This window comes from Ylistrum balloti, unplaced genomic scaffold, assembly GCF_031769215.1.
Source record: "Ylistrum balloti isolate Yb309-2 unplaced genomic scaffold, AGI_CSIRO_Ybal_v1 Utg371394, whole genome shotgun sequence".
NCBI lineage: Eukaryota > Metazoa > Mollusca > Bivalvia > Pectinida > Pectinidae > Ylistrum > Ylistrum balloti.
Genome location: NW_026782734.1, coordinates 467,725 through 494,001, shown reverse-complemented (window position 1 = coordinate 494,001; position 26,277 = coordinate 467,725). Strand labels below are relative to the sequence as shown.

The 26,277-nt window shown below is 35.2% G+C and overlaps 1 protein-coding gene across 1 annotated transcript in view; it reads right to left on the bottom strand.

The window, feature by feature from the left end:
- Positions 1–25,140, bottom strand: part of LOC132562338 (signal-induced proliferation-associated 1-like protein 1) — a 35,105-nt gene extending 9,965 nt beyond the window's left edge. Inside the window, exons 1-17 of the mRNA XM_060227077.1 lie at positions 23,661–25,140; positions 17,835–17,980; positions 16,944–17,135; positions 16,417–16,492; positions 15,917–16,015; positions 15,420–15,523; positions 13,969–14,126; positions 13,537–13,643; positions 13,180–13,314; positions 12,828–12,925; positions 12,226–12,371; positions 11,528–11,642; positions 9,963–10,213; positions 7,437–7,973; positions 5,634–5,881; positions 2,391–2,429; positions 324–370 (exon numbers count right to left, since the gene is read on the bottom strand). Coding sequence (XP_060083060.1) covers positions 324–370; positions 2,391–2,429; positions 5,634–5,881; positions 7,437–7,973; positions 9,963–10,213; positions 11,528–11,642; positions 12,226–12,371; positions 12,828–12,925; positions 13,180–13,314; positions 13,537–13,643; positions 13,969–14,126; positions 15,420–15,523; positions 15,917–16,015; positions 16,417–16,492; positions 16,944–17,135; positions 17,835–17,980; positions 23,661–25,140 — 3,978 coding nt within the window. The remainder of the gene's footprint in view (positions 1–323; positions 371–2,390; positions 2,430–5,633; positions 5,882–7,436; positions 7,974–9,962; positions 10,214–11,527; positions 11,643–12,225; positions 12,372–12,827; positions 12,926–13,179; positions 13,315–13,536; positions 13,644–13,968; positions 14,127–15,419; positions 15,524–15,916; positions 16,016–16,416; positions 16,493–16,943; positions 17,136–17,834; positions 17,981–23,660) is intronic.
- Between the last annotated feature and the right edge of the window lie 1,137 nt (positions 25,141–26,277).

The window sequence follows — 26,277 nt, the reverse complement described above, 5'->3', positions numbered from 1 at the left end:
AACAGAGGTTTTATCCACTCATTTGGAAAAGGACCTTTTAATCTCATTATGAGAAAGATTGATCAGCTGAAAAGGAATTTTTCAGGGGTAAAGTATATACTTTGGGAATTTGGTAATACAATTGTATTATTGATGAATCCAATTGGGAATGGGGCCCATACTCGGCCTCAAATGATCCTCGGAAAAAAAAAAAAAAAATGAAAAAAACTGTATACAATTCCACACTAAGGAAACAAGATGAATGTAATTGAGAGGGAATACCTGGTTGGAAGCTGCTAGCCACTCAATTAAATCTTAAAAACTATAATTGAGACATATCTTACCTGGTTTTGTCTTGCTGAAGCACTATTCCACTGTTTTGCACTAGCACCTGTAAAACAAAGATCATCATTTTACACACAAACACAGGAGGTACAAATATTATATACAGGATAAGTTAATCCCCTGTTGTAAAACCCATCCTCTTTCCTTCCTCTTTATGGCCCCCTGTTCTGAGTAGCGGATTACCTTACTGATTCAGTACAAAACCCCAAGAGTAGTTTAATACTTACAACAGCTCATCACTGCAGGAATATATAAATATATACATCACAAACTTACAAATAAATCCTAGCGGTACCGTATTGAAAAAAACCATAAGCCAAAGTGTGATAGAACTTTAAAAGTGTGAGAACCGGTGATGTGTATAGTTTGTGGCTTTCCTATCTGAAGAGTGGATGTGTACACAGAAAACAGTTGTATATTAAAGAGTTATAAGTAGTTGATGTATGTGTCAGACTTAGAAGCACCTCAGTCTGCCCTTTAATGATGTACATGCAGTATGATAGCATGTGGTGGAGGGAGAAATGAGGCCTATCGCTTCCTGTCCCCCTCCCAAAAACCCACAGGGGATTTCACTCCTTCTAGTTCCCCCGAGCTATAAAATTGTACACCCCTCACCTACAGCTACAAGGATCCATAGGGTTGACAAACAACACAGTAAGCCCCACCTACCCACACCAATGACCCTTGAATAACCTTTGACCTGTATCAGAAAGACCTGAAGGATATCCTGTGTTATATAGGAAGGATATCCTGCATATCATCCTTGACCTCAGGATATAGATCTATTAATAATCATATAAAATGACTAAAATTTTCAAATTAAGTCCCTGACACCTTTACCTACTGAATCTTTTTTTTTGGCAGCAATATCCATATAACCTCTAGTATTTAGAAAGAAAAAAAACGGGGAAAATTTGTGAACTTACTGCAGAGAAACTTTCTTCATAACCCTTTAAGAGAAAGGACCATAAATTTGCAACCATTTATGACCAAAATGGAATAACTTTTACACAATTTGGTCATAAAATCTATAAGTGTAATTACGATTTAGATTTTAAAGAACTCTGATTATAGTTACTATGGAAATATGTGACACGTTAGAGTTGTACACTATGAAGCAGCAGTACATGCTTGTACTTGCTAGGGACTTGTAGAGAGATTGCTAGACATAGATATACTGACATATCTATATACCCTCTGGTGCGGAGCCAGTCCCCCCCCTCTCCTTAACTCCTTTTCCCCCTCCTTTTAATCAGCAGCTCTATCACTGACATAAACATACATTGAGGCACATGTTTATCAACCCTATCCTTATCTCTTCAGTATGATTATGATGATTCATGCCACACACTAGTCTATTAAGGGAGGAAAGGGGTAATGAGCCCGGTAAGGAAATACTTCAAAATGGCTTCAATATCTGCTAAACTGCATAATATTAATATTTATGTATGTATAAATAAACATATATTTTCTACGAAATTATTTTCCAAAATCAAATTTTTTTTTAACTTTTTTGAAATTAGGAATAAATGTGAAATCAATACATAGCCTTAGTCCACAACCACAGGAAAATGTAATATTAAAGAAACAGCAATATATAGATTGTAAGACTGAATTGTCCAGAGAGCAAAGAATTCTACAGGTACCAACACCATGTTAGCAAGACTATCAGAAATATCAGGAATAGAGTAGCTTAGGTCCTACATACAAGTTTTTAGCTTTTAACAAATTTGTAGCCTTCCAACATACAATACTTCCAGGGTAAAGAATATAATGAACAGATTACAGAGTATCAATGAAGGTATTAGCCATGACCATAGGTAAGCACCATACCTGTGTATTGTCAGTGATGTTAGACTGCCCTCATCAATAATACAGGTAATTATACAAAGGGATAGAACCAGAGATACCAGTTAGGGGTTACATAATTCCAAAACCCAATACAATCCAATATGCAATCAGGACTTTACCCCAGCATTACAATATAAATGCAATCATGTCATTCGGGTATATATAATACATGTACTTTGATAGATCATTTAGCACAACTGTCACCAAATTTTTACCTGAGAAAAACCCGAGTCTGTCGAGCTCCACATAAACGCCTGCCAGTTAAAACAGTTGTAAATGTATATATATTGTAAACATCCAAGTATAATCCCAACTAAAACACAATCACCCCCCGTCCTAGAGGAACAATGAACACCTGTGTTCTAGTTCACAATAAGTGACCAGATTGTAGACTGGATAACTCTCCGATGTAATCTCACCTCAGTCAGGATCAGTTTTAAATATCCTAATTTAACAACTGTCACCCAACATTTATCTGCTAAGTTTTGGAACCAGATCAAACTTTTTGTTGCCTGATAAAAGTTTGTAGTATCAAAAAGTGTTAAGATTTCTTTCTGACACTTTGTGTGGAGCGATTTCAGGTGACCTTGTTGGTGAGGGAGTGTATGTACTATTATGTTTCCCTTACTTGTGAGGTCTGGCCACATTTTATAAAACATCAATATATATCAGTAAACCCTAAAAATAAAAACTCTGGAGAAAAATATGATATACATATGCCCTTCTCTTTCTTTGATGAAATTACCCTTCACCTGCTTTCATGAAATATGACCAAACTCCTTTCATTGAAATAGAGCCAACTACAAAATTGAATCTAACCAATTAACGCCTTTCACCGAGGTGCCAAAGGTTTGATTCCAAATGTGGACACGGAAAGGTACAGGGGTCTCTTGCCTAGGTACTATCAGTTATTTTTCTCATAAGAAACCTTGCAAATTCAATCAAAGCCAACACAACTGTTGTAAAATGAAGTTCATATTCTAAATTTCACCAATATGAAAAGAAAAACCTAAGCCATAGTGATTTAGAGGACATTGTAGTACATTGTACTCCTCAATTCGTATCTACGAGCACAATCATTAACCTCATGTTATATCTAGTAATAAAAATACCACAGTATCAAGGAAACAGTCACAGGTGTTGTACCAACAGGAAATACTGAATGCCCACTAATGTGACAATGATAAAACAACACCAGAACAAAAGCTACATTGATCCGGTATTGTCAAACCTAGAAAAAAGATTACATAATCTTTAAGACAATTATTTGGTGTGAGAAAAGATTAAAGGATTTCCACGATGCTTTGTTACAGAAATGATGATATCATATACAACAATCCTTTTCTTTGTTCTATTAAAACAACATTCTCTAGAAACCCAAGGAAGTGTCAAAAACCTCTAAGTTGGTTCTTAAGTATTTAAAATAACATGGTTAAAAGTTAATGACCCGACTCGAGTTTAAAATACTATTGTGTTCTAAGTATAATGATCATGAGGGAAACAAACACTAGAGGCACAACCTGTTAGTGATGATATTTTGTAAAATGTAATAATTACCTTAATGATCAAATTTGGACAATTTAGATGCTAACCAGTACCTAACACCAAAAACATCATACTATTTCATGTTTTTCATGTTCACACCATGATGATTCAAGAGAGTAAAAAATTCTACCAAACCAAGCTACAATGCTACTACATACAAACCTCTTACAAACACCAGTAATACATCTTGCAATATGGAAGATCAACTCTTGACTGAACACAACTTCCTCTATATAGAACCATTATATATCAACACAGAATATTTGAATCCTTGAGGTCGCCTTTGCTGAGAATGCTACAGGACTCTGTACCCTGGAGTCTTTAAGGAGATATACAAAACTTACACTGTTCTAAGACTTGGCCTTAAGAGAGCTGGACATGGAATATAATACTCATATCATTGTACTATGTGTTCAATCAGGGACACTGAGATTTATGGTATAAACACACCCTAACAGATGTCCAAAACCTGATAGTAATAGATCCTAATTATATACCTTAAAATATACACCATTATAATGAGGCCTCTAGAAATCAACCAACCCTATAACACGAGATATATAAACTCGTTATAATTGAACATAATAAGAATGACAGACTAGTTAACTTTATTTGGAATTAGAAATATTAGATTTTATTTTTTACATACTCATTTAGCTATTCTAAACCTTTTTCATTTCATGACCTTGAAAAACTGTCCCAAGTACAAATCAGTCAATGAAAATATAGTAAGAACCAAAGGATTGTTAGGTTAAAGAAAGTTTTGAGTTGTAACTGAGTTGTAATTTTGTGGATTTGATTTGCTACAATATTGAAGTATTGACAGCTTGACTTTATTCAGTGAATAGTATCTTTAAACTGAATCACCAACTCATTTATCAATGAAAGTTTGATGTATATCATCAAATTTACTATGTGTTTTCCTTTTCTCAAACTGAATAAAAGCTAGATAACATGGTTCATTAAGTTCACAGAGCCTATAGCTATACAGCTTTATTGGACCGAGTCAAAAGCATGTGGTTGTTTATCTAAACCAGAGATCTCTCATGATCTGATAATATATATTATTATATACACTCCATATAATATATGTACCATATCAAATATAAATATAGCCATTCACCAATATCTCTTAAATACCCTCTGGATATACAACATTGAGAATTACAGAAAGCTGAACGGTAAAAAAAGTTTAAAAAAAAAATCAATTTCCATTTCTTACTGATACTAAATAATCTACATCACAAACTGTGGTTTATAACTAGATTAAATATTACAAAGCAATGTTCTGTAAAGCACTTTTAAATCACATCACTGTCATGTACACTTTAACACACGCAAATAAAACTTGCAAGATAAGGGAAGTAACTCCTACAAACTTGAAAAATTTGGTGCCCTGTGCACATCAGAAACAATATCTTTCTACAATATGTATCTAATCTTAAACTATACAAAGTGCATGCATGATTGAGTTCTGGTTCAAGAATGAAGGTCATTAAGTTTTGGTGACCTTGAAAATTGACAAGCTACTAAACAACAGAAAACTTGGTTCTCTGGCTACACATACTCTAAATGATTATCTACGTTAACTACTGCCTCCTTAGCATGTGGTAAAGACATGGCATATGTGGCTCCCAGTAATTACTCTATAGAAATTTCAAGAAGTGGCCAGCTGTAACCTTTGAACCCTTTACTTTGACTTTGGGCGATAACCATCAAAATCTTATCTGGTGCAGAATTTGATGTTGACAAATAAAGTAAATTGACCTCAATCTAAACAGGTGCCCAAATTTTTTGCTAAGGACAAATGCATATAGTATCTCTACCCTTTATATTAAATGGCAAATATACAAGTATTAAGAAATTGGTCAAAATAGACACACAAATATCATCTTAATAAAATATCAACTTACCAATCAGAGCATAGTCCCCATTGTCCTTGGACCCTGTGCGTTCATGTCGAATATCATCAGTTCGTGTGGACAAGTCGGAGCCATGTCGTGACGTGCCATAGCCTTCGTCAACAGAAGATTTAGAAAGAATGGGTTCTGTAAAGGCATGGTGTAGCCCTGGCCCACCAGTAGTTATGTTAGAGATACCTTGGCGGAACTCGCGGTACTTGGGGCTAAGACCCTTCAGGGGGGATGCTCTCATGTCACCTCTGTAATGTTAAGACAGATCTTATGCATTCTCAAGTGTAATTACTTCTTTTTGTATGAAAGCAACGACACTTTATTTCACTGATTGATGAAACAAAACTTTATGATGAATTCTTCAATTAAATTATTTAGTACAAATAGTAGTTTTAACAGTGGTAATAATTCTGTTTTAAATAATCTGTCGTTAGCTAACCTACACAGGTAACCTGTCGTTAGCAAATCTACACAGGTAACCTGTCATTAGCTACTCTATACAGTTAACCTGTCGTTAGCTAATCTATACAGTTAACCTGTCGTTAGCTAATCTATACAGTTAACCTGTCGTTAGCTAATCTACACAGGTAACCTGTCGTTAGCTTATCTACACAGGTAACCTGTCGTTAGCTAATCTACACAAGTAACCTGTCGTTAGCTAATCTACACAGGTAACTGTCGTAAGCTAATCTACACAGATAACCTGTTGTTAGCTAATCGATACAGGTAACCCGTCGTTAGCTAAGCTACACAGATAACTTGTCATTAGTAATTTATACAGGTAGGTTTTCCATAAATCTGTCTTTTTTAAATTTATTAACAAGGATGGATTCTCAAAAAATACTATTTCTTAATGACGTTTTTATTGTGAAAATACTATATTCATAAAATGTAAAAACTTAAATGAATATTTAAATGAAAATTCTTATTCAAACCTCTCCAAAACATTGCTTAAGGATAATTCTACCTTGTTCAATTTATACCTGTAATATTTGTTTTAGATTGATCTCCTGTCATCAATCATTAATTATCTTGAAGAACTCTTTTTAAAGAGAATTAATGTCCTTAAATAACCTAGTTATTTTAACACATGGAACATCATTGGATTCTCTAGGGAATCAAACAAGCATTGATGTAATTATTCAAGAAGATTTTGGTAATCAAAAAATATTTAAAATTGAAAAGTTTTTAAGCAAAGAAAGGCAAGACATATTTAAATGTATAAGCTTGATGTAGATTCAGCCACATAAACAATGCAGTAAGCATTTCTTGTTCTCATTAATTAATAAATCATCATAATCAAGAACTTTTTGTGATATCAAATCGATTCAAAGATAGAATTGGTGAGAAGAATTTGAATATGCAAATCAGATCAAATTAAATACACTGATATAGAAGGAAATAAGATTTATAGGTGGCATCTGTGGCTGGCAGATAAACAAAAATAATCAGATAACAAAAGGCATGCATGTATATAAACAAAACACAGATAAACAAGACCTTTGATAAAACACAATAACACAAACTCAAAAGGTTGTATTAAAATATACCAAAACCAGGGTTTTTCAAACGTCAACTAAAACAAAAACAAACGGGAAATTTTTCATTATAGAAACGATATCGCATAAAAAAGGTAATCATTCCAAATAAAATCCTAGGAACTGAAACAAATGTGAAGGTCAAACAGAAAAAAATGTAGAATAATACATCTGAGGTCAAGGTCATTATACCAGGACTGTAGGATGAGGAAGCAGACAAGCAGAGTTAGTTAGCCAAGGTGAGTGCAGGTGGGTGGGGTAGTACCTAGACTGTGCTGACTTTTTCTGTAGGGGTAGTGTGAGGCAGCCCCTCTGTGTCTCGTATATCATTTTGGTATTTTCTGTATGGATGGGTGGACTAGCTGGCCCCTGTTCACTAGAGCTGCTGGAAATGCGAGAGTCCCGTCTCTGCTCCTTAGCAACAGCTTCAGTGGAGAGTGATATTTCCCGCAGGTGGTAAGACTCATTGGAGCTAGAGGAAACTCGTGAAAGCTCCCTCTGGTGGAGCAAGTTGTGTTCTGTCACAGTTGAAATAATTTTTGAAGCTTCCCCTCGCAAGTGTATATGATCCAGTGATCCTGCTAGATTGATTGATGATGAGTCCGTAAACAGAAAATCGTCAGAATTTGCAGACTTCCTTGTCGGTGTTTCTCGTCCCGTCTTTGGAATGTACTCGGTAGACTTGCTGAAGTTTGTAGAAGCCTCTTTCTGACGCTGTTGCACATGCTCATTGGCTTGCATGGCAGCATTGAGGGTGGTCAGGGAGGAGTAGTGGCAGTTAGTGTGAAGTGTAGCAACACCCCTGCCAAAAGCAATGATATGTGACGCTCATCTGATTACAATGTGTAGGATAAATATATCTAGAGGACACTGCAAACCAGACATTGGCCAATGAGAGGACAAGGAAAAAAAGATGTCAAACTTATATGATGTAGAATTTCCCTTCCTCTTAGAATGAAACTTTGTTAGTATAAATTTGAATAATGACATTAAAAATGACAATGGAAATTTGAAAGTTGACTTTGAAAAAGACTATTTTTGTTAATATTTACTTTGAAAATGATGCCAAATATATGTCTGAATAATGATAAGAATAGATGTTAAGAAACTGGTCCTGAGACTGATAACAGAAACACTGCATTTGATTGACAACTGTCCAAATGATACGAGGGAAAATAAAAGGATTATGAAAAGGATATTCTCTGAGGAAAAACGGATGTTCAGGCAAGACAAGGCTATGAATAGGTTTACAGAAGTCTGGTTTACATGTCACACTTACATGTCCACAGTATAATATATGTTTTTATATATATATATATATATATGAATCATAATTATGAAAAGCCAAAGTGGAAATCTTCACAAAGTCAAAAACTAGTACCATGTAAGCCAATCCATAAAATTTTCATTTGTTACTGAAGATGAGATTTTCCTTTTCTATACAAGGCATAAAAGTACCTTTTCTTTCCCTTTTGCAAAAACTGACCTTTTTGCAATGGTATAAATTGATACAAGATAATGCTGAAGGCTGTTGAGTGAAGATTTCCTTTCATGAATAAGCATGCTTTCTATATGAAGTATAGAATAAATGTATAATTTTAAATGGTAGTTTCTACCAACATTTGACAGTTTTTTCAGTTCGTATATATACTTCAAATTAAATTTCAGACCTATAGATTGATAGAAATTGTTTTCAGATTGTGTTAACTATGAAAAGTAAATAACTAGCTTCAAAAGATTCTATACTATGAGATGAGCAAAAGATTGTAAGAATTAATAAGAACAATTCCATGACTATGGTGATGAAGTAATACTATAGAGAAGTGAGATTCAGATAATAAGTATATATAAGGCTATTAATAGTATATATAGTTGTAACCTGGGTAAACAAGAAGCTAGGAAATAAGGATATAGAGCAGAATTATTTTTGGAACTTTTGTATGAATTGTAAACAACATGAACATATCTTACATGATGTATCAGTGATTGATAATCATGTACCAGAAATGTTTTCCGGAGTTTTACTAATGAATGTTATCAACAATCAGAGCTATGGATCAAGTTCACAGAATTTCCAATAGAATGATGTGATTGAAATGAAAATGTTTTGACGATATAATTGTAAATATCTAATAAGGCACGGGAAGTGTGGAGAGATTGTTGATGAAATCACAAGGTATCACAGATACATGTGAGTTAATGTACACAGGAAAAGTCAGGTGTGAAAAGATCTTTTCTGATCGGTGCATTGCTAATGATTTTAAAACTGCAGAAACACCTTGACTTCTAATTTAACTTAATGTTGTTATTGCTAATGTGTTTACTACATCAAAATATTTCAGTCCTAAAGTTAAATAAAATGCTTTGTCTGATTTGAACAATTTTCATTTGACTTGTCCCTAACAAATAGAAATAAAGATACTGGTTTATACATCAAATTATAAAAACTCCCACTTTGAATGCTGTGTTATGTTGTATGTCTATCCACTATCCCTTTGTTCTGATTCTACTAACAAGAATCTGGTGCAAAACTAATAACTCAATGGTTCTGAATTTTGGGGTGCTTACCATAATGTCTATTTATTGTTATATTCTGTTTCTATAAATTGCAGTGAAACATTTGAGTGTGGATATATAGACCTTTTTAGACTGTGGTCATATCATTGAGTAAAGACTTTTACACAATTGAGGAATATCTATGACAGTATACAGAACCTGAAATAAGAATATTAATCCCACATCTACACCCAACAGTAACACCAGGTAAAGTTAGTATGAACACCATACATACCTGGGGGTCCCGTCATCCAGCGGGTGAATCACTACCACCTTGACAGTGACAGAAGTCCTCAGTAGATCAACCATCTGTTCATGAGTTAATGTTGCTGATGATATTTTGCAGATCTCAACCAATCGGCTGCCTTTCCTGAGGCCTGCCTCCCAGGCGAACCCACGATGCTCCACATCCGTAACAATTCCTTCGGTCTGTATGTGGAAGCCAAGCTGACCTAGACCATTGCGCCGTAATGTCATATCTAATGTCTGAAGGAAAAATTGTTAAACTCTTATTTCAATTATAAAAAAACACTTTTTACATGTATGCATATTTTTTTTTCATTTTTTTTTCATTCTTTGTTGAATTGTCTATATTTTTTTCATGCAAACTAGGAATAGGTGCCAATATTAATTTTCTTTTTCAAATGAACCTTAGATTTCGATAAAAAGTTCTCAAGGTCAGCCTTAAAGGAATGACAATCTCAAGGTCAGCCCAACAGGAACAACAATCTGAAGGTCAGCTCTACAGGAATGGCAATCATCATAATGTTAAAAACCTTGATAAATATTAAAGTTATCTTAACAGATGTATCATATGAAATTTGAATGCTGTGCAAAGAGACTATCACTGATAAACATTGAAGATGATAACCGACTGAGGCAGGTGTGAAAATTTCTTTGAGATAAGTAGTCTCACTGTGAAACACAGGATAACAGCCTGCTATTACAACATGGCCACCTGTCACACTAAAATGTAACCAAACACCCTGTTACACAACTGTGTCTACCTTGTAAAGAATTCCGCTATCTCAAATAACCAGCACATTCAACAATTGAACTGCTGAAATGACAACCACCATTTCAGCATCTTAATTTGGTCGAGTGAAAAAGGTGTAAAGATGTGTCTTGTTGCTAGGACCACAAGGAAATGTTATGAGGCTGTAAGACCACTAACACCCTTATGGTCTCACATGCACATACAACATCAAATAGATTCTATTTCAGTCTCACTTTTATGTTCAATATCAAATGGACGGGAATTAGAAGAAGCCATTTGTATAGACCTTACAATCTCATGTTTATGTATATTGTAAAACAAATTGCACAGAGCCTTTTTTTCCCATAAATTTTGAATGGTTGGATGAAATACATATGTATCTTGAACATAAGCTTTTTATTTTATAAGTGTTTGAGGGTGACTTTGATGGTGTGAACACAATCTTTTTATTTCAAAATAGGTTAGTGGTAACCTTTGACCTATTAACCAAATTGATGACCACCAAAACCTGATAAGATGTCTGATTTGTCTGTGTGATACTCTGGTGTGAGCGTGAGATAAATAAGTTACAGGGTTCATGAAATATCACGTACATTTAGGTTTTTTTATTTTCATTTCAAAAGCAGTCATGGGTGACCTTTGATATTTAATTTTGACAAATGACTACCAAAATACTATCTAACCTATCCAGGGCTTTATCAGATGGTTTTGCATGTTCAGATGAACAAATGGACATGCAAAGTGATTATTCTTTATCCTCTTCACAAAGTGGGTTTTATAATCATCCAGACATATAGACTTACCTCACAGCCCTGGGAAACAGCCGACAGCCTGGTACAGATCTCACTAATTTCCTCCATCTCTCCACTCTGGGGCTTAAATAACACACTTTCTCCTTGATTGTAGAACACTTTTACACTACAAAAAATAAGCATTTTTCTTTATACCAAAATAACAACCACACTAAGAGGACTAATTTTAAGTAGTTCAAAAATTTCAGCGTACAGTATTCTAGTACAAAAAGTTTGGCTTTCACGACTTACATACTAAATTCTACCAACAATAGAAATCTGTAATAGATTCATGACTTACATACTTGTGTCTACCAACAATAGAAATCTGTTATATAATCTCTACAACTTCCATGCCTGGCAGAATAAATTGTTAAGCATTAAAAACAGTGTCTTTCTTAAATAATTAATGTAAAAGTACAATTTTAGTGTTAACTTTATTTTAGTGTTTTTTGTATTGAAACCGAGTTAAAATAATTGCAGTTTTTTTAGGTGTTTATATATTAATTCTTTTGGATGTACAAATTTATCATTGTGTTAACTGCCAAAAAAGTGATACTATGCTAAATTTTCATTGTGCCAAATTCAGCACATTTGTAGCAACTAAACAGAATCCTTCATCAGAGTTGTACCAGATGTACAAACACCATTGTTGGTTCTGTAATAGGTTGAAAAGTTCTGACCCAAATTCATACATTCTACAATCTAACCTTGTGGCCTGAGACGTCCAGCCTATTATAGCTCCACAGTGGACAGTAAAGATGACCAGTTTACTGCTCTCCTCCGTGATGACCAGCACTTCGTCAGAGATACCTAGTATACTGTCTACCTGGGTGGATTGGCCAAAGTCTTCAGCCTACAAACAAATGAAGGAAGTTTGTAAATATCACTCATTCTTATCTGATTACTTTCTTCATAAATATTCCATCCAATAGCAAATGAATATTTAGCACAATTTGTTTTCCATGATTTTAAATGCTACTTATACTGACAAAGGTGTGTGTATCTCTTTAATTTTCAGGATTTTCCCCCCCCAGACTGAGAAAAATAAAAGCTATGTTCACCTGCCATAAAAATGTCTGTGATTAAAAACAAACATTAAACAGCACCTTCTTGAGTGATTGATACTATCAACATTTCCATAGATTTTTCTAAAGATTCTCAAAATTAAAACAACAATTAATACAAAATCAATGGGTAAAGATTCAATAAAATCTGAAATTCATAATGCCATGAATGAAATCCAATGATAAACAGCTGACAGCCTCTCAGATGTTAAAAAAAAAAAAATCCAAAAATCAAATCCACTTACAACAATACTCCACGAGATGGCACCACTAGAGAACATGTCGGGGATGACTTTCTGTTTACTCTTCTCTCGCTTTTTACCGCTGCCGAGTCCAAATTTACCTGTGGGAGAAAATAAAATATGGAATAAAAAAATCTGGAGAAAGTTGTGTGAAATCATCAAAGTAGGAATAATCAGAGGTAAATGGGAAAACAAAGTCCTATGTTTTTAACTTTGTATTAGAATCGTTATCAACAAGCTAATTTTGGGCCAATAATATCAAGAATTTTTGAGTAAGTTTTATCAGGAATATGGAGCCAATTAACTACACAAAAAGGAGAATTTCTATTAATCATCAAACAATGATTTTACTCACTGAGTTTGGAGCCGGTATCAGGAGTGTTGGACGTAACATGATTCAGGGCTAAATCTTTGAGGTATTCTGTTCGTGTCCTTGTGGCCATCGCTAGGAACTTCTCAGACTTGTGGGCAGCATGTTCTGCATTTATTACTGTATAAAATTTTGACAAATCATTAAGTTGACAGATTTTATCTAATGCATGAATTTTGTTTATATACATTACACCAGTTTCCCAAAAAATGAAGACATATGCTGATTTCATCATCACTAGCAACAGAACTGGTCAAGGATACAGTTGATACACTAATTCTAAAGACTTCAGAATGTAAAACATCCTGGAGTTTAAACCTCTGAGGAGACTTAATAACTTACATTTTGCCAACAAAAAGTCTGCAAAATCTTGGGATTTACTAAAGAAGGCATTTTCTGGTATATGAGGACCAAAAGGAGGGACATCTTTGGATCGAGAAACAGCAACACTACAACACAAACAAAACAACTCAATAATATACTGACGAATAATATACACACACAGATATATATTTCAAAAAATCATAATCTCATTTTGAGTAAAAGGTATACCTGTAGAAGAATATTTCCTTTATTGGGATTGCTCACTTCTGATACATTAGCAATTTTCAGGAAATTCTACTTTAGCTTTAACCAGCATTCATCTTTTAGCTTGAGTAAAAACCATTAATCCCTGACAGAGTTGAAATTAACAATTTGTATGATGTCTGTTTAATCTTCCATAACACATTTTTTGACTTCCATAATACCCAATTCTAGTAGTCAGTTACAGACCTGTAATGGACATTTTCAGTACAGGGTTTGTGACAGCGAACAATGATGAAAGCATGTTGAAACTGGGACCGCACAACTTTTGGAGTAAATGGCAACGCTCCAGGTTCTTGAAACACGATGGTTACAATATCGTTTCCTATGTGGCGTTTACGTAGCAACTGTTCAAAAGAAAACCACTCGTTATATAAAACAGTAATTTATCTACATTTTATAATCATTAAAGAACTGAAATTTCTTTACAAGTGAGGGTCTGTTCTATCAGAAAGCAGATTACATTTATGATGCAATAAGCAGAAATAAATCAATAAAAGATATAAAACACCAACAGTCAACACCTAGAGAGATTTACCAGTTGTTTATCACTAGGTGTGTAGGGGAGGAGTGTTGATATCTGTAGACAGATTTACCTGTTGTTTGTTACTAGGTGTGTAGGGGAGGAGTGTTGATATCTGTAGACAGATCTACCTGTTGTTTATTACTAGGTGTGTAGGGGAGGAGTGTTGATATATGTAGACAGATCTACCTGTTGTTTATTACTAGGTGTGTAGGGGAGGAGTGTTGATATCTGTAGACAGACTTACCTGTTGTTTATCACTAGGTGTGTAGGGGAGGAGTGTTGATATCTGTAGACAGATTTACCTGTTGTTTGTTACTAGGTGTGTAGGGGAGGAGTGTTGATATCTGTAGACAGATCTACCTGTTGTTTATTACTAGGTGTGTAGGGGAGGAGTGTTGACACCTGTAGACAGATTTACCTGTTGTTTATGACTAGGTGTGTAGGGGAGGAGTGTTGACACCTGTAGACAGACTTACCTGTTGTTTATTACTAGGTGTGTAGGGGAGGAGTGTTGACAGCTGTAGACAGACTCACCTGTTGTTTATTACTAGGTGTGAAGGGGAGGAGTGTTGACAGCTGTAGACAGACTTACCTGTTGTTTATTACTAGGTGTGAAGGGGAGGAGTGTTGACAGCTGTAGACAGACTTACCTGTTGTTCATTACTAGGTGTGAAGGGGAGGAGTGTTGACAGCTGTAGACAGACTTACCTGTTGTTTATTACAAGGTGTGTAGGGGAGGAGTGTTGACATATGTAGACAGACTTACCTGTTGTTTATTACTAGGTGTGAAGGGTAGGAGTGTTGACACCTGTAGATTGACTTACCTGTTGTTTATTACTAGGTGTGTAGGGGAGGAGTGTTGACATATGTAGACAGACTTACCTGTTGTTTATTACTAGGTGTGAAGGGTAGGAGTGTTGACACCTGTAGACAGATTTACCTGTTGTTCATTACTAGGTGTGTAGGGGAGGAGTGTTGATATCTGCAGACAGACTTACCTGTTGTTTGTTATTAGGTGTGTAGGAGAGGAGTGTTGACACCTGTAGATTGACTTACCTGTTGTTTGTTACTAGGTGTGAACGGGAGTAGTGTTGACACCTGTAGACAGACATACCTGTTGTTTATTACTAGGTGTGAACGGGAGGAGTGTTGACACATGGAACATGATCTCACAAGTACTAAAGGTTGCATAATAGGAATGGGTTCCTGTAGAATCAGCTGTAAACAAAATTGAAAAACAAAACATTTTATTTCAATAGCAGTTTTACATGTAAACAAGATTCCTCCTGGAAATGAAGCATCTGAAGATGAAATTTCTAAAGATAATCCTATCTATTTAAACATAGATATTGTAAGACAAATAGAAATTGACTTGTTCTTTCATCTGGTCAAACTTACTCTCGCTTTTAATTGAGGTATTAAAATATTCTCTACAACACTAGTATATTCAGTAAGGTGACAATTTCACCACTTTTTAAAAGATCTCAGAGATTTGTGTTAACGGTACATTCACGAGTTGATACAGCATCAGGACTCAAGGATTTCTTTACTGTTTATGTAATGTGAACACTCAAAACACTTTAATCGATATTCTAGAAAACAAACACTCACTTTTGTTGTCTAATTGGGCCCTATATTTCTCAAATCCTTTTAACCTCACTTTCTGGGCAATACAATTCAAGAATTCCTCAAATGCTGGTCCAGAAGTTTCTGAAGAAGAAAACATCAACTCAGTCAAATTAATTAAACAGGCAGTGACATGGACGTAATCCACAATCCCAAGCTGCAGGAAATATGGTTTGGAAAATGAACAAAGGGTCATAATTCTAATTACAGTAGAAAACACTTCACCATTGTATGAGATATTTCTTACAACCCTAGTTCTTTTATTTTATTAAGTGTAAAACAACAGATATGCATCATGAATAAAGGGCAATAACTCTTTATAACTTGGATTACAGCATGTGACATGCTGACATCCCAAAAGATATTGACATATAGCCTCTTTAGGCTACAGGTATAAGCAAAATACCATTGATGAACCTACAGTTCCTTTTGGTGGTACCAGTGTGGCATTAATTGCCTAAACAGACACAAAGTTATATGTTTACCATTGTTGTACATCTCCTCCTCTGTGGACTGACCACTTCTACAATACATCACTCCAATTTTGTGCGTTTTTGATACCTGTTGAGAAGAAAAAAAAAATTCAAGATCAATCTTAATTCAATGCAACAAAACAAAAGTCTGTCTGTTTCTACATAATATTAAAATCGTATCAACCTTCAAACTGAAATCCTTTACTGAAATTTAAATAAATTCTATTACTAAATTCTATAACTAAAATTTGATTTCATCAGGACTTGTATCTGTTCTCATGACACTTTGAAACCCACTAACATAACACGGTAATAAGATTTAAACTCCTTGACACAGTGACTAACATTATGGGAAAATCAATTCATTTGGCATTAACTATTCACAAAATTTAACATCACCATTCTTTAAGTCTGAAGTTTCAAAATGTGAAAAATCAATACACCAGTAAAGATTAAACAACTTCGGTAAATATTTTGCCTTACATCATGCTAGCATTCGTGTGACACTATTTCTCTAGCCTTCGACCTTATGAACTTACCCCTTGTTCGTCCAACTTGAGTAGCTGGTCGGAAGTTTTCTGACTAGATAGTGATTGTTTCAGACAGGAAGCCTGGAGCTCTGGAAGGGCAAAATCCAGGATATCTTTGATTGGAATTCCACGAGAGCTGCTCAGCCGACCCCCTGACGATGGGATAGCATCCTCCAACACTGACCCCCTCAAGGTAACCAACTAGAAAAAACGAGAAGACAAAAATGAAAAAATATTGACTGATTTCCTATATAATACAAGCCTGAGACTTGCTTAAATGTCCAATCAGTATTTTTATCTGTATCTTAATCGAAACACTACTAAATACAGCATAATCCTCTTAATATCACATCACATCAGACATAAACATGATATTATGAAGTATTTCATACATGCATCAACAGATAATCAATTCCAGGTCTACCAAAGCATAAAATGTAAAGGTATTTAATTGAACAAATGACAAATGTCTCTAAAAAAGAAATAAAAGATGTATGTGTGTGGTTCGTATATCAATGGCAGTGAAATTATCAATTATCATTTATGATTCTCATTGAAAGCTGCACATACCATTTGATGGAAAGATTGCATAATAATACTATATTGTGCACAGGTAAGATGATCACAACCAAACAGAATTTTGGGACACAGTTGAGGGGTAAGAATGTTGAGGACAAGTGCTATATGGGTAGTCTCCCTTCTTCATGAGGAACAGACAGCTGTTATGTGGGTAGACTCCCTTGCCAGTGTGTGTGTGAGTGTAAGGGACAGATGCTATACATATAGTGACCTTTTCTCTCTATCTGGTATATGTAATTTGTGTACATGGTAAACAGAAGGATAGACTGGAGTATATCTTCTCTTGCATTATATAGGAAACATAGAGAATGTTTAGTTCACCTGACTTGTCCTGAAGATAATTCTGTACTGGTACTGGCCATATTCAGCTTTCCCTAAGTTGTTCTCTCGATCCTCCAACTTTTCCCGTCTAAGACTGACTGCCACTGGACCCAGGTTTTCATCTATTCCAAAGTAGTTCTGGTGGTCTGAAATCACACAGTCACATAAAAGATATATGTATACCAGGTAACAGAGATCATCTTAATCTTAAACTTTTTCAGGTTTTAACTGCAGTTTTTATTTCATAAACAAACACACACTTATGTGAGAAGATACAGTAATATATAATGTAGTTACAAAATTCAGTATAGCCATTTAACTTCCTGGGGATGATAATTTTGCTATGTGATATGTATTGTAGTCACAATGTCCATATAGCCAGTTAACTTCCTGGGGATGATAATTTTGCTATGTAATATGTATTGTAGTCACAATGTTCCATATAGCCAGTTAACATGGTGAGGATAAATATTTTGCTATTTCGGAGGTCATTGACATCATCAGAGAAATGTATGAAATAATTAGATCTGTGAAATAATTACACACGCGTGAATATTATCAGCAAAATAGACTGTGATGAAAACTGTCCTTATATTTTACAATCATTAACTAACTCTGGCAGGAACAATATAGCCAGATAGGAAAATTTAATTAGCTAAAATTTAATTCTTCCATTCTAAATGAAAATTGTGAAATTTTTCACCCTCAAAAATAAAAGCGACTGTACGGTATACACAACAAGTAATCACTGTTTTGATTATTGTAATATGTAATTTGTATGTCCTGTTAACCACTTTCCAACCTTGCCTAAAGGAAACCTAACAAGTCTTTAATTTTACAGTATAAAGTATATGAGGCCTGACAGTGGAGAATAAAACTGGAGTGAATTTTCTGGTGTGGGAGGTCTAGTTACTGGTTTATGCTTTCCTGTACCTGTTTTATCTCTTCTCTCCCTTACTGGTCAAACCCTTCCTGACCACACACATGTATATCATCAGATTTCTCTTGGACACCCTGTCTCAGCCCCTCCTCCCTAAAACCCAGCCATGCCCCCTGAATCACCTGTGGCTTGCCTTCTCCACGACCAGACATTTATACATAACATCATTGATCCTGTCTGTTCCTCTGTAATCTGTCTACAGCCTTCTGTCTCCTAACCTATCTATTTTGTTTTTAAGTTTTATCAACACACAGAAAGATCAGTTTCTGAACATGTTCAACTGATGCTTTTACAACCATCCAATGCACAACAGGCTACCCTGTCAATCTTTATAGCCTTTTTGGTAAAATCTGCACTATAAAATGTTAGGCAGAATTAGGTTTGCTTATGTTATATTACATCTATAACAATTTCATACCCACAACTCATTATTTCAATATCAAAACACACAATGTAGTATATATAATCACCAGAGTGAAGTCCTATACATTATATCTATTTCTTAATTTATAATGCCAATGTTTTCTTGACAAATCCTGGAGTATAATTAGTGTTATTGCAAATAGACTTCAAAAACATGCGCCTGTGAATTTATTAAACTTTTTTTATCTCCTTCACAACAAAATAACTGAAGTAGATACTTCTTCTCCCCGCCCCCTTTTTCTGAACCACACAATATCCTTTTCTCTACTCTAAAAGATAACCACTAATTAGCACTAGGTGGGTCTATCAGTCGTGTTACCAGTGGAAATGATAGGACAGACATTGTATAGCTAGAGGCACCCACATCAACTTTACCCTTTGCCAGTAATTATCATTTTCTGTGGTGGTAACTTGCTGATAACTTCTGAACTGGTACATAAAAACATGAAAAAATACATCTGTTGATTGTCAGGCTACCATACAAAATGCTGCTGTTTGTTTAGTACATAGGGGAACACACACTTCATGTTAGCTAACTCGGTACAGAATTAACTCCATGAAAAATTGACAACATCTGATAGTATGGTGTTGTCATGGTAACGGAAATGCTTTCTATGTTGGTATGTCAACTTTAGCATTCAAACATTGCCTTTGATTGAGAGATGTGAGGGTGCCTGCACATTTATTGATGGCATAACATTATATCTAGAGGATAGTATGCTTGTTTTTATGCATATACTGGGTATTAGATCATGAATTTTGGTGGTAACACCAAACGAAGTAAAGTTAAAACAACAAAATTCATGATCTTATCTCCAGTATATGCATAAAAACAACCATGTTATCCCCATTCCAAAATAATGTGAGTCTAAAAGTTACGTTATTTTTGCAAAATCAAGGAAATTCAACAATTTCATTTGAAACTGTTCCTCACATATTCTTAGCCAATAAAAATACTTCTTTCATTCATTGATGACAAAGAAGCTCGGCCATTTTCTGGTCAAGTCGTTGATAGATTCTAGTCAGGATGTAGGTCAGGGCATTTGAAAAGGCTTAAAATGTTTCTTGGCATGGATTATCTATCTGAACTGTTGCTTATATTGATTCTTCGTTTATATACCCAAAATTGTCATGTCTGTCTTTGAATGGTAAAGGTATTTGTTCACAAAAGAAAATCGATAAAACAATGGACATTGTGGAGAGGCACTCACAAAAGATCATGACAGGAGACTCATCTGAAGTTGTCAGTACATTTATCTCAAATGGTGATTTAGATTCATGTATCCAGTAAATATAGGACACACTACCATGTAATATGATTTCGCTTAATTTTGATATCATATCTGATGTTGATACCTGGATTGAAAAGATCAACAAACAGTTACTGAATTGATTATTGTCTTTATCGATATGCTAACATTTACCAACAAACTCACTTGCATTGGAAAAAAAATTAATCGGAATATGTCACAAAGATTATCATCTTCATACTCACTGCTTCACATTTTGCTGACACATTTTAGCATGTCAATATAACAAATTTTTCAAATGTCAACGTCATGTCGACCATCTGCCTAAACCAGAAAGATGGCCACCAATTTCGACTAGTGTCAGAATTCATGAGTATATCGAAGATTAGATCACGAAGACCACCCAATAAAAACACGCGTTAGATAAATGTTGTTCTAGCATTGTATGGCTGTTTTACCTGGTGCATGGCCAGCTTGTACTAAACAATTTCTGTCAGTTACTTCCTAGAGACAGGTGTTACTGAGGGTGCTTGTGATAAAAAATACTTCAACATTAACTTTATTGATTTATACAGTAAATTCTATATTATGAATTAACAAAATATTTGTTTTTATCAAACTGGTTTAATATCAACGACTGCATATTATTTGTTCTATAACTTAACTGTGTGAATAACAATGATTGGTTATAAGCTGAAAGGAATATTAACTGCCTTTCTTTTGATCCAGACCAGATTTTGGCCCAAGGACAATGGCCATTTTCAGCATATCATAGAATGACTTTGGGTCATTGTAAACCCACAAACTGGTGCTAGGTCAGCCTTTATAATGACCCCAGCTAATGTTTGACCCCAGCTGTCCCTTTATCTTTGTTTTCCGGCCAGAATTTTGTCCACATCGTTTACTTAGGGATTTATGTGTGTATAATATAACATGGATATTCTACAATTTACAGGAATGTAAAACATCTCTACAGAGAGCAAATATTGGCTAGAAAGCCTTTTAATGTTGATATATTTGGTATTTTATTTACAACACAAATACAATTAGGCTTAGAGTGTCCTGTTACTGGTATCAGAGAACTAGTACAACATCAAACTCAACCACTTTCTCTATAAGCTGAACAAGTCAAGAAGAAATTTCCTTAAAGAAGATTTAATTTGCATATTGTGTAAGAGCATGTAGCACTTTAAAGTGACAGATTAAATTACTTGGTCTTAAGAGTAATTATCAAGTGACATTGATTAAATTAAATCTTTGACCTGCACATCGCCTGGCTAGTGCACCCACAGGATCAATATTAATCTAGCCTCCATCAACCCCATCAGAACCAGCAGAGGTGAAACAGTTAATCACTCCTTACATGGAACTGACCTGACCCCTGACCCCGGTCACTGTCACCCAAAGATATCACCTTTTGGTGAATGAATGATGGGTATTGCTTTATAAAAAAAATCATCACATTTTCATCTTGGGTGTTAATTCTAATGAAATTTAAGCAAGTCCCTCATTTCAAAAACATCATTAGGTTAATTAACACATCACTAACCCTACAGTTGTACAGGAAATTTAATTTAAGAAAACAATGACACAGCTCCATTTCACAAACTATTGAAACGTGAATACTTTCCTAAATTAATTTTCACAGTGCTAAAATCTATGTGGAATTTAATCAAGAAAGAAACCATGTGGGGATAATGATGTTTTTCTATCTGTTTAAACCTGATACAGGAACATGCAAAGAAGTAAATTAATCAAACATAATTAAAATTCGAACAGCCAAACCTAATTAATCCTGAATACTCAGTTACTATTTCATTCAATTGATATTAGTTTTAAGTTTCAGTAGTTTAAAGTATTTATTCCAGAAAGAAAAACATCCCATTGTCAATTTATTATGGGAAGTGCATATACTAGTACGCTGTTTAATCTGCATTTTTCATGCATAAATATGTTTTGATATTTGGACATGAATAGCATGAATGGAATTTAAATGAATAATGAATATGAATGAAATAAATAAATTCAATGTATGATAAAGACATTTTTGTGACCTATATACATGTATCGGCTTGACATAATCCAGGATTATCAAGCAGTGTATATAATCCTTATGGAAAATCATTGACAAGGAAGTTGAGACTGATTGTAGACTAAGGCAGCTGGTTCAACACAGACTGGATATCTGCCAGCTTGTTCAAATTTAAGGCCAACCATATGATAATACTATGACTTTATGCTTAAAATATAAAGTTTAGCCACTGATTGATTGCCAGTGTTGAGTGTCTTCAAAAATGATCAATCATAAACGTCGATGATCAATTTCAGGGTGAAAATTAAGCTTAAGTGTCTTCTAGTGGAATATACATAAACCAACATTTTAAAATAAGAACCAAACATACTGACCCAAAATCATACAAAGAATTCTTTGTTTCATTTCATTACAAATAGAAATTTCCTTTTTGTCGAAAAAATGTCATCAATTATCACTAAAGATCGGAAATTTTTCATATAATGATTTTATCCTTCAATATTCGATCAGGAAATTATTTTTTTATCTGAAACTCTTCCTTATATGCAATATTTAATATAACATAGATCAGACTGGTACCATCAACAAATGGTCAATCAATTTGAATTTCCTATAAAGATTTTTCCACTTAATAACTGGTCGACTGCAAATGTAAACTATTAGGTATATTTTAAAGGGTTTATATTTATTATGTATCAACATTATACTTGTCTTATTACATGGAGCTTAATGCATTGAACATATAGCCTTATAATTATACAGAGCAAGCTAACACCTGTGGATGTATGGTGACTTGCTTCTACGGATATCATGATATTGATGACTTTACTTGGAACAGGTCAGTAGTTGTTCTCCTTTGAATAGTAGAATGACCTGTTTCAATATGGCAGTCAATTCTTGTAACATTCTGTTATTGGAATCGAATGAAAATGTAAAGATATGTCAGAGTTTGGATATCTTTCCTTAACGTCACGATGTTATAGAAGTATTCATGCGTGAAGTTCACATCACTCATATGTCAGTAAGAATATACGTGATTGGCTAAGATTTGACGACATAAAAAAGATACATGAAAATATAAATGTCATATCAAATACATCAACACACCATAAAAGTTCATAGTTAATGACAAATTGAATTTCAAATTCTCACCATTACCAAATCACACACGAAATACGTACCATATCCATAGAAAAAGTGACGATAGTAGGTGGCGCCACAGTCATCCCCTTCTATCACATGACCCCTATGTAACACCACGTGGGGAAGTATTAGTCCAGTTGGTGTCGGGGCTGAGTCGAGTATTGATAAGCCACAACAGGCTGGAGAGCGACTTGGTATGGCATTTATTGCACTTTGGGACGTGTTGGGAAGAGAGGGACTTTTCGACACAGTAGTCTTGCCCAGACTTATAGTTCTTTCCTCTTCCCCTCCTGTCTCATTACGGAAAAATGGACAACTTAGAACAAGACCATTGCTCTTATTGTCACCATCGTCTGTTTCTTCCAAGATGTCTGGTGCATCTTTGTCAGCAGCCAAACTGTTGCGATTAGCAGAAGCAGCAGATGCCCCAGTTGATATGTTTTTGGCTGTAAGGGCCTGATGCTGCTTGTCCACCGCGTCCTGAATGCTAAATCCCAAACTCTGGCAGTCATAGTGGTTAATGGCCTTGCACCTTAACCTTTCTTCTGCACGTAGGTCAATGTCAATATTTTCTGGAGTCTTTGCCCCAGATTCCACATCTGTCTTACCTCGAAGCTTATTTAACAGCCCTTGCGGCCTCGTTTCTGCCGTTATTGACTTTGCCCTAGATTTCCTGTCCTTATGTTTGAATTTTGATTTTGTTCTAGGACTATCAACTTCATCCTCTCCGACCACTTTATCTATTGGAACACTTCCATTTGTGGTCTTTTCAAAATGTCGGTCTCTAATATTGTTGGCTTTTATATCAAACCCACCTCTTAAAAACTCACTTAATTTGGCTGGAGCAGGACTACGCTGATCAATATTCACATCCTTAAAGTCTTTTAACATAGCAAAGAAGCTGTCACTACTGGTGCTTGTACCCATGATGTCGAGGGAAGAGGTACTCCCATAGTCCCTATGTATACTACGATTGTGCACATCATCAGCATCTATGTACTCGATACTATCCATCTCCAGATTACTGTTACTCCGATACAATCCTCTACTGAATCGCTTCGTAGAAGAACTACCACTACTTGCACTACTACTCATCACACTACTTTCTGGAGTCTGTTTTGGCTTTGGGACAGATTTTGAATGAGAGTTATCCCCCCTTGTTGATGCTTCACTTCTTCCGCTACCTTTATTCCATGATGAATTGGAATGAGTTCCATGAAATGTGGCACGATGACCACCCCTAACAAGCCAGCCATCTCCGTTATGTGAGGTGACATTATTTTCTGCTACATCCTTGAATCCAACACGTCTTTCTTTGTCCCCGCCTCCTCCCTTGCTTTCTGAAGGGTGGAGACCATTCAGGTTGTCCTCTGACCCATAGTGGTGCCTTTGGCGTGAAGAGGGGGATTGGTCACGTTTATCCTGATAGATGGGCAACACTCGCTGTTTGTAATATTCCACTGCCCGTGCTGATCTATGACGGACATTGTCTACTGAAACACTGTTTGCCTGCGACATAATCAGTTGATAGGAGCAATCACTTCAAATTTCAATATCACACTAATTTACAATTACATATATTTCCATGGGTTAAAATGATGATAAAAAATTCCAAGAATTTTATATAAGTCAGTAAAACACATCCAATGAATAGTAAATCACATTAAATCAAGTTTTCACTTAAGTAGTTAATCCTTAATAAGATCATGATGCTGAACACGTGTTAACCCATGTTCGATGGTTACAGTGTTGTCCCCTGGCTAGATTAGCCCCTGTTAGACCTGGAGACATGAGGAAGGCAGCTGTCTGGGGCCGGGTAGGGAGGATATAGTCAGGTGATGTCTGCCATCATCAGCCTCAACAGTCCCGTCTCCTGCTGATCCCTTCCCACTTTATCTAGATAATAAGCAGATTAAACCACTTTTCCACATTCCTATGCCTTCAGTTCTGAACTTCCTCACATCTATGTTCCCTTAAGTTCTCTGCAAAAAGAATAAAACACAGGGATAAATAAGGGTATTGCTGATAGATTCTCTCCTTTTTCAAGGTTCTCTAATAACCATACAGACAGTAGAGACTAGTAAGATGGAACCTCGACATACCAAAGAGCAAATCACATCAAATACTATCATAACCACCTCGTCTTTCCTACGTTTTTCTCTACAGCATATAGAGATAGGGTTATTCAAATGTTGTGAAAACTATCTCACCAACATTTACGATCATCAAGGATCTGTGATCTGTGTATATACACGTAATACATGTTCAAGATTCTGATATCAAAAGGTTTCCTGAGAACAGCAGGAAATCTCACTGATGCTTAATATAATACTTCGCCAATCTGTATCTCTATAGCTATCCTATAATACACACACATACTGCAAATGTTGCCTTGTAATTCCCAAACTCATCTTCCGGTTTTCTTTCATTTTTTTTTCACCCTATAATTTTTGATATTTTGGCATTTGGCTGCCAATTCTGTTGAGCAGTTTGCAGCAGTTCCCGATATTGCCCGATTTGATTGCAGGAGTTGTTGTGTCTGACATATGTGGTAGGAAAGGAAACAACTGTTCTATCCTCTAATCTTCCCCTCCCCTCCCCCTTCCCTCTGGCTATGATCTCCCTAATACTGTCCCAGACTGGCAATTAAATGGT